Source organism: Humulus lupulus, chromosome 2 (genome assembly GCF_963169125.1).
Source record: "Humulus lupulus chromosome 2, drHumLupu1.1, whole genome shotgun sequence".
Lineage (NCBI taxonomy): Eukaryota > Viridiplantae > Streptophyta > Magnoliopsida > Rosales > Cannabaceae > Humulus > Humulus lupulus.
Window position 1 is genome coordinate 252010175 of NC_084794.1, and position 14923 is coordinate 252025097.

Here is a 14923-nt window from a genome sequence, read left to right on the forward strand (position 1 = left end):
TTAGACGCGTTCGGTGAAGCTGAGCCAGTAAGAACTCTTAAATATGCTTCTCCGAATTATCCAGGACAATATGTGTCCGCATGGATAGTTTGGATTTGTTGTGTACCTATAATTTGATCTAGTACTCATTTTATTGTTTCGTCAATAGAGATTTCAATATGTGTCTCCTTATTTGTTCTCGTAAGTGGGCAAACTTAATTTTAGTCTGCCCACTTATGAGAACTATAGGGAGGTGCTGCCGAAATTTTTACATAAACGAAATAATTTTAAGAGTGTAGATTAAATTATATGTATACTACAAATCTGAATGGGATAGGCTCTTTACCCTTATAGAAGTGGAGTGAAAATGTGGATTAGGGCACACACACATAGTCAATAAGTTTTAATTATTGTTTATTCTTGTATCGTAGATGCCGATCGATAAGAGTTGGACGGCATTAAGGAAGCGTAACTGTGATGCTTATTGGAACGGTCTCCAAGCCTTCTTGAGAATGGAAAAAGAACACGTAGACTGCGACGGGAGAATTTTATGCCCGTGTGTGAGGTGCCTGAATGTTAAACTACAAACTATAGATACAGTGGAGGCTCATGTCTTTGACAAGGGTTTTCAACAGAGTTATCAAAAGTGGGTTTACCACGGTGAGGTGGAAGCTAGTGTCGCCAATGAGGTAGTTGAGGAGAATGAAGATGTAGACGGGATGGTTGACGTCGTTGATGATTTCCTCTTACCGACAAATGCAGAGGAAGCAGATGGTGTGTCTGGCAGTCGAATGGGACAGTATTATGACGAGTTGTTCGACGAGATTGAAGCTGAGTTGTATCCAGGTTGTGATTGGATATCATCCTTAAACTTTTTGGCGAAGTTGATGCATTTGAAAGTTAGAGGGAAGTGGCCAAATAACTCTTTCGATGAATTGTTGAAGTTACTAAAATTTGCATTTCTGAAAGATAATAAAATTCCCCCAACACACTATGAGGCAAAAAAGAAGCTGAGTAAGTTAGGGTAGGGATATCAATCAATCCATGTGTGTAAATATGATTGCTCATTATTTTATAATGAGCATGCAAGCAAAGATTCATGTCATGTGTGTGGGAGTAGCCGATGGGTCAATGAAAAGAAGAAGGGGAAAAAGGTTCCACACAAGGTGATGCGTTACTTTCCGTTGACTCCCAGATTAAAGCGAATGTACAGTTCAAGACATACAGCTAATGACATGTTATGGCATCATACTGGGAGATCAATAGAAGATGGGATGATGCGTCATCCGGTTGACGGGTCTGCATGGAAAGACTTTGATGCCACCCATCCTGATTTTGCAAAAGATCCTAGAAATGTTCGTCAAGGCTTGGCTGCTGATGGGTTTAATCCTTTTGGCAACATGAGCTTATCATACAGCATGTGGCCTGAGAAAAGAAATCCTCCACAATAGTTTACTTGTCAACAAGTTTTAGATCAAGTCAATGCTTTACCGCTTCAAGTGTCTGGTAAGCATGACAGATTTGGGGGGGTGAAGCGCAAGCGAGGTGCAGGGGAAAGTAATTGGAGGGAAAAAAGTATTTTCTATGAACTTGATTACTGGAGTTCAAATCAGTTAAAACACAACCTAGATGTGATGCATGTTGAGAAGAATGTGTGCGACAGTCTCCTTGGGACTTTGTTAGATAATGATAAATCTAAGGACACCACTAACGCAAGACATGATTTAAAGAATATGGGGGTTAGGAAATCGTTGTGGATTTACGAGGATGCCAATAAAAGGTTAATGAAACCGCATGCACCATACGTGTTCACTTTTGAACAGAGGCAAGATTTTTGTCAATTTTTGAAAGGAGTGAAGATGCCCGATGGTTTTTGTTCTAATCTAAAGAAAAAAGTCACAGACAATGACTCAAACATTGTTGGGTTGAAGTCCCATGATTGTCATGTGATAATGCAATGATTACTTGCAGTAGGTGTTCGCAAATTTTTACCAGAATCTATATCCACTACCATCACTGAATTGTGTAATTTCTTCAAACAATTGTGCTCTAGGATACTGAACGTTTCTGATATGGAGAACGCTAAGGATGACTTGATTGTTATTTTATGCAAGATGGAGTTTATTTTCCCTCCAGCATTCTTTGACATAATGATCCATCTTGTTTTGCACTTGCCTGATGAAGCAATATTGGGAGGACCTGTATTTATGAGGTGGATGTATCCTTTTGAAAGATACATGAAATAATTAAAAACTATGTCAGGAATAAAGCTCGTCTTGAAGGATCTATAGCAGAAGGATATGTTGCAGATGAGGCTTTGACATTTTGTTCAATGTATTTCAAAGGTGTGGAAACAAAATTTAATCAGCCTGGTCGTAACGAAGATGCACCGTGTAACGCCCTACTTCCTTAGAGTCGTTACTAAGTGAGTTTTAAGACAAAACAGTGCAATGAACTCGCTAACCGAGGTTTTGAAACAAAAGTGTGACTAATAAAAGTTAAGGCTGTAATCTTTGAAAATGCGTTGACTTAATAAAAACTTCTAGTATTAAACAATTGGGATCCAAAAGTAAGGTTTGAAAACTATTTACATCTTGAAATAAGTTTACAGTTGATCAGTTCTAAAAATCATAGATTATTACAGCCATTTTCAAATAAACCCCCAACCAAAGCAGTCGGGCAGGCCAAACATGTACGCGTCGCTTCACGCTCTCCGTACTCATGGTTGGTTGACTCAGTCATTGCCCTTACCTGCAACACGGAGCACCCGTGAGCCGAAGCCCAGCAAGAAAACTCATGCATAACATAACATACGCAATTTATACAGTTTATCATAACAGATAATCCACATATAAAAAAGTCAACCATTAGACTAAGCAAACACGGCCATGCCGCCCCCAAAACCTTACCGAAGCCTGGGGTCTCGGTCCTCACCGTAGGGATAACACACGTATCCCCTGGGTCCTACCCTGACCATAAGCATCCCATGTGCTAGGTGTTACTTCCGGCTCCGCTGCCGTTCTCGGCCTTGCCGCCCTCGGCCATAGCCGTTCATTTCACTATAATCACATATAGCATAAATCAAACAACATTCAAATAATTATCAATACATTTAAGTCTACACCCTAACATGTAATGCAATATAGGGCCATGCCCGACAATCATCTCATCATGCAATATAGGGTCGTGCCCCGCAATCACACTATGGGCCCACGCCCTATCCTACGGGTGTTATAGTTTTCTTACCTGTATCCCGAGCTTCACAATGCACCAAAGTCACGAGCACGGTCCTCTAGCACGAGCCTCTCCAATAGCCTAGTCACAACACACATAAAACAGTTTTTAATACTAACCAACCCAAAACCACTTCCCGGGACCAATCCCGCACTCTCGGGACCTCTAAAACCTTAAAACAACACCCCGGAGACATCCCCCGAACCCCCGGAGCAAAGGCCTAAAACTGCCAAAAATGATATCCTGAAATTGGCCTTGTGCCGCGGCACAACTTTATTGTGCCGCGGCACCCAGCAAGACAGGGGCTCCACGCCGCGGCACGCAAAAACTGTGCCGCGGCACGCCTTCGCAGACCCAGAATTCTGGGTTTTCCTTCGCGTTTTCACCGAGTTAAAACCTTCCCAAATCATACCAAACCAATACCCAAACCCCAAAATCAATTTAAGACTTTAAATGGACCATCTAACAACCCATAAACACTAGATTCAAGCTCAAAACACAATCACACTCACAAATCCACCCAATTGATTTCAACTTAAGAAATCTAAACCCAAAACCTTGAAAAGCTTAACTCAAGCATTAAATTCCTCAAATCAACACAGAAAACAAACTTAAGTGTGTATAAAATCCATACCTCAAGTGAAGAATCCTCCCAACAAGCTTCCTTGATCTCCTCCTAAGCTCCCAATTCAGCCCTTCTACCCTTCTTCTTCTTTTCTTTTTACTTGCCCTAGCTCTTCTTTCTCCTCCTCTTTCTTCTCTTCAATTTCTATCAAAGCATCAAGTGACCCCAAATGCCCAAACCGTGTACCCCTAAAACCCAGCTGAAAATTGTATATTACCCTTGCCAAATGACCATGCTACCCCTCCAAATAATCCTTTCCCAACTAAGTCCTCAAGGGCACTCTAGTCCTTTCACTAATATTTCAATTCTACCATTTTCCAACTAAACTTGTTACTCACAGCAGGTGCTAATGGTTACCCAGGTTACTCAATCACCAATAACCATTACCCGCTAAATCTCAACTTAGCCATAAAATTCCCGAGGTACCCCTAGGCTCTTCCCGAGCCGGGTATAGAAATCCCGTTGTGACTTTTAAGTTAACTAGCTTTCCAGGACCGTCTCGGCACGTGCATCACAATAAGAACACCACACTCACGTGGTACAATTCTCATAACACAATTATCACATATCAATACAGCTATGCCCAATCATGGCCAAAATTACAGTTATGCCCTTCAAACACAATCAGGGCCTACATGCATACTATTACACATAGCCATGCATCTCAGATAAACAAATAGTCAAATAACATGCTTTAAATTATAACCATGCATTTAACTCATAAAATCACACATAAATCCCAACATGCCCTCCTGGCACACTAATCAAGGCCCTTAAGCCTTATTAGTGAATTCGGGTCGTTACAACTATCCCCTCCTCATAAAAATTTTGTCCTCGAAATTTATCCAAACACGTCAGTCAGTAAACTCGCAACTCTGACCCTAAATCCCAAGGTCCACCGCCTTTACTTTACTTCCCAACAACACTCTTTCAGGCGCAACAATCTTGCCCCACAAGATCTTGTCTATCGACCATACACTCGATAGCCTCTCGTTTACACCGCAACCCTGCTGGAGCCTCAGGGTCTGCCTAGATTACAATGACCGATTCATTGTCTTATTCCTGATTCCAGAGATACTCAAAAGTCATCACCTCTACCAGGTGGGATCAACTTGTAGGCCCCGCTGGCCTAACCCTTAGTACAACTTCGGAATTTTATGTTGAATCAAGATTCAGAACTCTCCCTTCTTTCTCTGAACACCTTACAGATCCTCGTCTGTTATTACGCAGAGATGCAACTCTTTCCTTCTGGAGCTTTATTTCCTCGTAATTTAACAATTTACCAGCTCTTATGCTTTCAAATAGGCAGACACTCCTGCCTTAAGAGTTCCAACAACCTTTTTGACGTTTTCTCTGAACCAATGCCAAACCGTAGTATTCACTATCCTTCGCCTCTTACCATGTCCTATGTCGTGTTACTTTAACAAGACGCCAGCATTTGCCACCACGACCAACTCAGCAGGGATTACACTTCCCTTAATACCTCAAGTATTCGCCTACTCAGCGCTTAATTCTTTAAGATATCCGATAAGCTTTCAGACTGCCACTTCACTTGCAATCAACTAATAATCCCAGATTCCCACTCTGTTCTTTTCGTTCTCTAAATCCATTCCAAAATTTAAAATACTATAGGGTCTCAATTCGATATCATCGATGCTCCATCCTGAAACCAGTTCACTTGACCCAACCACATTAACTCCATCAACTGAGTTAAAACTTTTCATGTCCAAACACCTTATTCAAGGTCTAAAGTGGTCTATTCTCATCATACACTACCACATCACTTAACCCCTCAGGGTCCAAAGGAAAACACTAAATTCTGCCACCTGCTCGACCCTCCCGGTACGACGTACCCTAGGAGGTGGAATGATATCCATTCAGAATTCTCATTCAAAAACCAAATTCTAACTGGATCCTTCACTCGATCCTGGTATCCCGACTTGTACCACCTCAGCAGGGTTCCTCCCTGCTTCAACCACAGTCTACTCTTTGGATTCTATAGCTCAGTGTCACTCACCAGCTAACCATTACTTACTAACATTATGCCGAACTCAGTCGTTGCCTTGTCCAACCCATTACAATCTATGGCGTTATTCCCAGACTGACACACGCCTCACAGTTAGGAGTTCCGCCTCCAAACATATCTCCCCTCGCTCAATCGAGGATTTCAAACACTGATCATCCGTCTGTTACTTTTCACCACCTCTGTGTCTCAACGCTATCTTTCTTACTAATACCCAAGACTCAAGCACCTTATGATACGCGTAACTGTTAACTTAACGCTCCAAGTATATCAACCATGTTCATTCTTTCACCTCCCGCAAGGTTCGATCCATCCTCGCGTCAATTATTCCTGGGCGTGCCCAATCGTGGTACACTCCCACATATCCATAACCCTACCATAGATCAGGTCCTTTATGCAATCACTCTTTACTTAACCAAAACACACGCAAATTCCATCATCGTCCGTAACCAATCAAATCTTACCTTGTCTTCTGAATTTCTTTCTGATTTGACACCACTCAATCCGTCTAACCTCAAGTTTTACTGTTCTCCTCGTCTCTGATGTAGTTGTCTCCCGGAGATGCTTGTGCAATAGATGACGCGCTTACCAGTCTTGTTATGCCTTCAATTCTTCAGACGCTCTTCATTAGCTTCTTTGCGGCTTCAGATCAATTCTTCTCTTACCTGTCCTTTCTTCTTGTAGCTGTAATCTGAGAACTCATGACGACACCCAACTAACACTCCGTAGAACCTTGCCTGAGACTCTGCCTTCTGGGTACTAACGTCTTCAGCATAATAATCAGTTGCTTACCATTTCCGTCTGGGAGTAATCCACATGCACTGCTCGTGAGCTTGAAGGGGACTTGCCCAAACCATTCACGCATTCTCTGCCTAAAGAACTTACCTGTGCGGCTGCAGCTTGAACCATTCTAGAGTCTTTGTTACCAGTTCCTCACACCCTACCCAGTGTAAACTAGACAATTTCCTGAAATGTTTCTATCCTTGGTTTCCAGCTGGTAATAACCGGGTCATAGATCAATTCTCGGGGACGTCGTCCCATCTTGTATCCAACATTGTACTTTTTGTTCTAACCCGACGATGCTAACGATCCCCGCAGTGTAACACACTGGCTACACCAGGGTCAAATTCCTTCGATTGTTTCAATAGACTTTCTGTCGGCCAAAACCGTCTTTTACAACATTCCTTAAACCAATCCTATCTGTAGTCTGACCTTGAAGTATTCCCTAAATCTTTCTTTGCATACCTACATAACTTTCCCACTGGTCAGCTCTGTCTCCTTTACGTACTCCAGATGATATCCTCAACAATCCATCTGCCAGAGTTTCTAATTCCTTCTCAATAAGTATTACTGTCCTCATCCTCTCAAATGGCACCTTTGAGGCGACCCTTCTATGTCCAACACCCTCTCGGGACATTCTCAACACCGAATCCTTCCAGTTCGTTACATGACCAAAGCATAAACCATTATGTTAAATACTCATCCTCGAGGAATCATCCTTGAACTACGAATGTAGCGAGGCATTCAAGTTCTCCGTTCCCTCACCACGGGAAATCCATTCTATCATACCGAGTCATTCCATGTAGACGTCATGCCCTCGCCTGACCTCCTCTCAGGTGGCATCCTCTCCCTCATGCATACCAATAACCTCCCTGGTTCCTATCGCCATCTTGATAACTAGCTTCTCACTCAAGTTTCTTTCCAAACTCAAATTAGGTGCCCAAGCACTGTCTGGGATCTTTCTACCTCAACAATTGAGAATCCAACCTTGCTGCGTTCTAGCACTAAAAGTACCATCTTATCAATCAGACCTTTCCACCCTTCTTGGCGAATCTAGAGGCCACAGCACTATCCGGGGTCCCTTCAACTCGATTATCACAATTCTCTCTTTACTAATTCCATCAAAGGAAGCACTGCCCCTGCGGCTCTAGCCCTCATGCTCTAATCATCAACCATCAGTATAAATTCCCAAAATGAACTATCCAATTCACCAAACCCATTGATCTACGCTGTTGTTACCCCCCAACAGTCCAAACCAAACTTATAAGTCCACCAGTGTCCACAGTTCAAATCATGTCTTTAAAATCTCTTCTAACCATTCATCATCTAGGTTCTTTCCAACCCATTAAGCCAGTACCTCAGCCCGAGTACCAATTCCAGGCATCCCTCTGCCTCAACATTTAACATAACCCTCTAATCAGGATCTCTCATCCTCTTAACCAAGGGTGGAATTAACTCTGCTCATCTATTGATAAATTCCTTGTCAACTCGAACTCTCCTCAAAACCCGAGGTTAACACCCTTTAAGCCTTTCATATAATACCGTTTTCTGTCCATACCTCACAGTAAACCATCACCGGTAACCTTACTGTTAAAACATCTAAATCAGCCATCTCCCCAGAGAATCCGCTGTTCTTCTATCCCATCTCAACTAACAAACTCCACAGCTTACTCACACACTAGTGACCCTTTGCTGCTGCTCTCATGGATAACTAGAGATCTCAACTCCAACTTATATCTAGAATCCCTCTTTTCAACACAATATCGGGTACCCAACCCTTCTAGGAACAAACAACTCGAGTTCATCTGTCAAAACTGACCAACTCCTGAACTCTGTGGTTCATACTCTGAACCAACCCACAACTAGATCCAAATATCCACAGGTATAATGCACACACAAGCCTATACTAGGTCAAATCCACAATGTCATACATTTAGCTACCAAATTTTTATCACCACTAAGTGTATCCATACTCATCATGCTTCATACAAGCAAATAAACAGATATAACATATGAATTTAATTCAGAAAATTAACCACATACGCTCAATATGCGAACAATTATGCCAATATTCATCCATATGCATAAAAATACTATTCAGCATGCAATAATCAAGGGCCCAGCCCAACCGTATCTCCTGCATATGTCAACTCATTACTCATGCTCCATATAAATAAGCAGGCAAACAGGGCATTCAAACATATATTCAAACATGTTAATCAATCATACCAACCAACCCTAAGTCGAGCTTGTCACTGACAGCGAGCGTACATGTTCGGTCATTCTCCAGAACCAATAAACCTTGGCTCGCTCTGATACCAAGTTGTAACGCCCTACTTCCTTAGAGCCGTTACTAAGTGAGTTTTAAGACAAAACAGTGCAATGAACTCGCTAACCGAGGTTTTGAAACAAAAGTGTGACTAATAAAAGTTAAGGCTGTAATCTTTGAAAATGCGTTGACTTAATAAAAACTTCTAGTATTAAACAATTGGGATCCCAAAGTAAGGTTTGAAAACTATTTACATCTTGAAATAAGTTTACAGTTGATCAGTTCTAAAAATCATAGATTATTACAGCCATTTTCAAATAAACCCCCAACCAAAGCAGTCGGGCAGGCCAAACATGTACGCGTCGCTTCACGCTCTCCGTACTCATGGTTGGTTGACTCAGTCATTGCCCTTACCTGCAACACGGAGCACCCGTGAGCCGAAGCCCAGCAAGAAAACTCATGCAGAACATAACATACGCAATTTATACAGTTTATCATAACAGATAATCCACATATAAAAAAGTCAACCATTAGACTAAGCAAACACGGCCATGCCGCCCCCAAAACCTTACCGAAGCCTGGGGTCTCGGTCCTCACCGTAGGGATAACACACGTATCCCCTGGGTCCTACCCTGACCATAAGCATCCCATGTGCTAGGTGTTACTTCCGGCTCCGCTGCCGTTCTCGGCCTTGCCGCCCTCGGCCATAGCCGTTCATTTCACTATAATCACATATAGCATAAATCAAACAACATTCAAATAATTATCAATACATTTAAGTCTACACCCTAACATGTAATGCAATATAGGGCCATGCCCGACAATCATCTCATCATGCAATATAGGGTCGTGCCCCGCAATCACACTATGGGCCCACGCCCTATCCTACGGGTGTTATAGTTTTCTTACCTGTATCCCGAGCTTCACAATGCACCAAAGTCACGAGCACGGTCCTCTAGCACGAGCCTCTCCAATAGCCTAGTCACAACACACATAAAACAGTTTTTAATACTAACCAACCCAAAACCACTTCCCGGGACCAATCCCGCACTCTCGGGACCTCTAAAACCTTAAAACAACACCCCGGAGACATCCCCCGAACCCCCGGAGCAAAGGCCTAAAACTGCCAAAAATGATATCCTGAAATTGGCCTTGTGCCGCGGCACAACTTTATTGTGCCGCGGCACCCAGCAAGACAGGGGCTCCACGCCGCGGCACGCAAAAACTGTGCCGCGGCACGCCTTCGCAGACCCAGAATTCTGGGTTTTCCTTCGCGTTTTCACCGAGTTAAAACCTTCCCAAATCATACCAAACCAATACCCAAACCCCAAAATCAATTTAAGACTTTAAATGGACCATCTAACAACCCATAAACACTAGATTCAAGCTCAAAACACAATCACACTCACAAATCCACCCAATTGATTTCAACTTAAGAAATCTAAACCCAAAACCTTGAAAAGCTTAACTCAAGCATTAAATTCCTCAAATCAACACAGAAAACAAACTTAAGTGTGTATAAAATCCATACCTCAAGTGAAGAATCCTCCCAACAAGCTTCCTTGATCTCCTCCTAAGCTCCCAATTCAGCCCTTCTACCCTTCTTCTTCTTTTCTTTTTACTTGCCCTAGCTCTTCTTTCTCCTCCTCTTTCTTCTCTTCAATTTCTATCAAAGCATCAAGTGACCCCAAATGCCCAAACCGTGTACCCCTAAAACCCAGCTGAAAATTGTATATTACCCTTGCCAAATGACCATGCTACCCCTCCAAATAATCCTTTCCCAACTAAGTCCTCAAGGGCACTCTAGTCCTTTCACTAATATTTCAATTCTACCATTTTCCAACTAAACTTGTTACTCACAGCAGGTGCTAATGGTTACCCAGGTTACTCAATCACCAATAACCATTACCCGCTAAATCTCAACTTAGCCATAAAATTCCCGAGGTACCCCTAGGCTCTTCCCGAGCCGGGTATAGAAATCCCGTTGTGACTTTTAAGTTAACTAGCTTTCCAGGACCGTCTCGGCACGTGCATCACAATAAGAACACCACACTCACGTGGTACAATTCTCATAACACAATTATCACATATCAATACAGCTATGCCCAATCATGGCCAAAATTACAGTTATGCCCTTCAAACACAATCAGGGCCTACATGCATACTATTACACATAGCCATGCATCTCAGATAAACAAATAGTCAAATAACATGCTTTAAATTATAACCATGCATTTAACTCATAAAATCACACATAAATCCCAACATGCCCTCCTGGCACACTAATCAAGGCCCTTAAGCCTTATTAGTGAATTCGGGTCGTTACACACCGTATGTGAATCGACACCTCACAGTGTTTGAATCTCAATGTCGTCCTCTTAGTAAGGGAATTCCTGTGCCCCTCGATGAAAATACTCGAAATAAAGCTGAGTGGTTCATATTGGATAATTCTCCAGAAACTTAAGTGTATTTAGAGTAAGTACATAATTAATATTCATTTTATTCTTTGTTCAATCTACTCCTTAATTAACAATATTGACATTGTTAATTAATTAACACGGAACACCGAAATGAGGTGCAACAAAGAGATATGGCTGCCAATCATAAATTGATACATAAGAAAGAGTTTCGTTCATGGTTTCATAAGAAGGTAACTTGTACTTAGCAAATTGCATACTACAAATTACATTCTCATTCTAATATATTTCTTTATTATTAGATATATGAGTTGCACCAGCTTGGGTCATTATAGCATGCTGATGAATTACTAGCTTTAGCATCTGGGTCAGATCTATTGGCTTACTCCTACCAAGCATGTATAGTGAACGGAGTTCGATTTGTTTCATACAATCGAGATCAGAATCGAATTACACAAAATAGTGGAGTGTGTGTTGCTGGAACAGAAGGTTTTAACTATTACGGGCAACTTGAAGAAATACTCCAGCTGTCTTTTACTGGTTCTTATTCGGTGGTATTATTTCGATGTAAATGGTTCAATACAGATCCGAAAAAAAAGAAAACCATCACTGTAAATAATATTACTAGTATCAATGTTAGCGGTGAATGGTATAAAGATGAACCGTTCATACTAGCTAGTCAAGCAAAACAAGTATTCTACATCGATGATCTCGTTAGAGGACGAGATTGGAAAGTTGTCCAAGAAGTGAATCATCGGCAAGTTTGGGACTTTCCAGATGCTTCAGATATGATTGCTGATGTTGATGTTGTACATGACACCAACTCATCAAATTTTGTTTTGACTGTGGATCTCGGAGAGTTGGTTGTTCAGCAATTTGATGTACCAGCGACTCAAGTCAACACGGCCCATCGACCTTCTTTAGTTGTTCAAGAAGATGATGGATTTATTAATGACAATGAAGATGATATGGTAGACAGTGTAGAAGAAGCAGAAGATGAGGATGAATTAATTGTCGACCTTAGTGATGATAATACTGATGATGTGTGCCCGATAGATGTTGATGTAATTAGTGAGGATAGTGACTATTCTACTTAGTTTTGTATCTAGTATTCAATGTATTATACATATTGAGAAATAAAAAGTTCGTTTCCAAATAGCATGTTTCAAATTACCTAATCAATTGAAATAATACTCAATAAATTAATTATAAATAATAATTAAATATTAAAATAGATAGGTTAAATTACTGTCGTGTTAGTAGATGTCAGCAGATGTGGCTAGAGCTCACGGTGGAGACGCTAGCGGTGATGCTCCACCGGATCCTACTAGGATCCCGACTACATGCGACTCAGGTAATTTTTTTGTTATTTTATTTACTCACATATGTTTATCATGTATATACTAATATTCTATGTATTATTAATAAAAAAAAATACAGGAATCCCAACTAAGAAAAAGGGTCGTGGCGCAGCTATTGGAAAAGATCTAGAGGAGAGGCGGCGTAAAAATGGAAAACCACTGTTAGTAACGTTTTGCCCACGAACGTACAAGGTTGTTGGGGGCGAGCACGCTGCTTTTGTCCGCCTTGTGGGAACCCAAATTAAAACAAAAGTTCCCGGACATTACGGTTCATGGGAATTAGTGCCTAAACAATACAAGGATCAGGTCCTTGGCATAATTCAGGTAAAAATAGTATTAAATATATTTTTTTAAAATTTGTCTTTAATACAGTACATATATTATTAATATGTTTAATTTTCAATTTAGTACTATTATCAAATAGCAGGCCGCGAGGATTTCTTAAAGTGTTTAGATGGTATCGATCGAGAGATGAAAGACCGATACCGTAATAGGAAAACACTAAGACACGAACACTTTGAGAAACACTACAATGGACCGGAGGATTGGGATAAGGTTCTAAACAACCCAACCAATGATGTTAACAAGGAGGAGTGGAAGCAGATCTGTCAGTTATTTACAAGTCCACAATTTATTGCACGCTCCGTAAAGAATAAGGAAAATCGGAAGAAACAAAAGTATTCTACAACGCAGGGTACAAAATCGCTGGCAGCCGTCCGTTTTGAAAAAGTAAGTAAAAGATAAAATATTATCAAAATTATGTTCTTTTAAATTATATGTTCTCTAACATTTGGGTTATATTTTTTAGACGAACCTGGACCTCATTGAGTCATGGAAGGATTATCATTGGAAGAAAGCAACAAATGATTTCGTGAACGATGATGCTCGCCAAGATTATGTAAGTTTGAATTATATTTTTTAATATTAATAGAGTTATATTTAATGTTAGTGTCTAACATTTTTTGAAAACAGAAAAAACTGAAGGCTGATTTTGAGTTACAAACTCAGCAAACATCCACTGATGCTTCTAATAATGATAGTTCGTCATCAGTTGATCAGGTGGAGGTGTTACAAAAAGTATTAGGCCAAAGGCGTGGACATGTGCGAGGAGTGGGCCGCAAATTGAAGGGGTCGGGGTCGGGGTCGGGGTCGGGGTCGGGGTCGAGGTCAGGGTCATCATCTACCCAACACTCTCACTTCAGCGAGTCTCAAGTTCCTCCTCATCATTCAAGAGAATATATAGAAAAATTGGAGAATAATCTACAGAACTTGACTGATCAAGTTAATTTCTTAACTCAATATTTTGTACCTTCATTTCGTCCACCAAACGTTCAGATGCCGCATGTGCCTGATAGTAACAATATTTATAGGGCTTCGTCTTCTCAACCTCCAGCTCCAACTCATCCTTCTATGTACGGGGTAGCGCCGTCTCAACATATGGTACCTCCATATATGTACGGAGCAACACCTTATCCGTGTCCGATTCCACCGTCCTCCCAGCCATCGTATCCCTACATGTATGGAGCTGGATCGTCCACATTACCTCCCCAATATCCTTGGTCGATGCCGCCACCGCAGCAATCACAACCACAGCCACCGCAACAACCACAACAAGAAGACAATAGGGAGGAGGACGATGCGGCTGATTTAGGAGACTAGGTTTATTTTATTATTAATTATTATTAAATTTTATGAACAATATGAATATTTGCTATGTTAATGTATTATGAATATGTATAATTGTTATTTTAATAAACTAATTTGAATATTTAATATAATATTTTTATTTTTAATATATTTGTTTTCAATTATTTAAATTTTAAATAATAATTTCGATAAATAATTAATTAAAATTGTATTTAATTAATTAATTTTATTATTTTTTTATAAATAAAATAAAATATGCCACGTGCAACCATTTGGGGCGACATAATATAGTATTAGGGGCGACTAATGGAGTATCAGGGGCGACATATCGACAAAAATAATTCAAAATTTTCAAATTTTTGAGGCGACATTTCAAGTTTTAGGGGCGACTGTGTCGCCCCTGATAATATGCCACGTGCAACCATTTGGGGCGACATAGTATAGTATTAGGGGCGACTAATGGAGTATCAGGGGCGACATATCGACAAAAATAATTCAAAATTTTCAAATTTTTGCGGCGACATTTCAAGTTTTAGGGGCGACCCTCGAGTCACCCCTAATGTACCCTTCAGGGACATTTTTCCATGG

At 40.9% G+C, this 14923-nt stretch overlaps 1 protein-coding gene across 1 annotated transcript; it reads left to right on the plus strand.

Annotated features, from left to right (window-relative positions):
* Window positions 1-410: 410 nt before the first annotated feature.
* Window positions 411-13813, plus strand: LOC133815370 (uncharacterized). The gene is made up of 5 exons (XM_062248218.1): window positions 411-778; window positions 1175-1360; window positions 2033-2180; window positions 11663-12681; window positions 12768-13813. The coding sequence occupies exons 1-4, from the start codon at window positions 411-413 to the stop codon at window positions 12422-12424; spliced, it is 1464 nt and encodes a 487-aa protein (XP_062104202.1). The 3' UTR covers window positions 12425-12681; window positions 12768-13813.
* Window positions 13814-14923: the final 1110 nt, after the last annotated feature.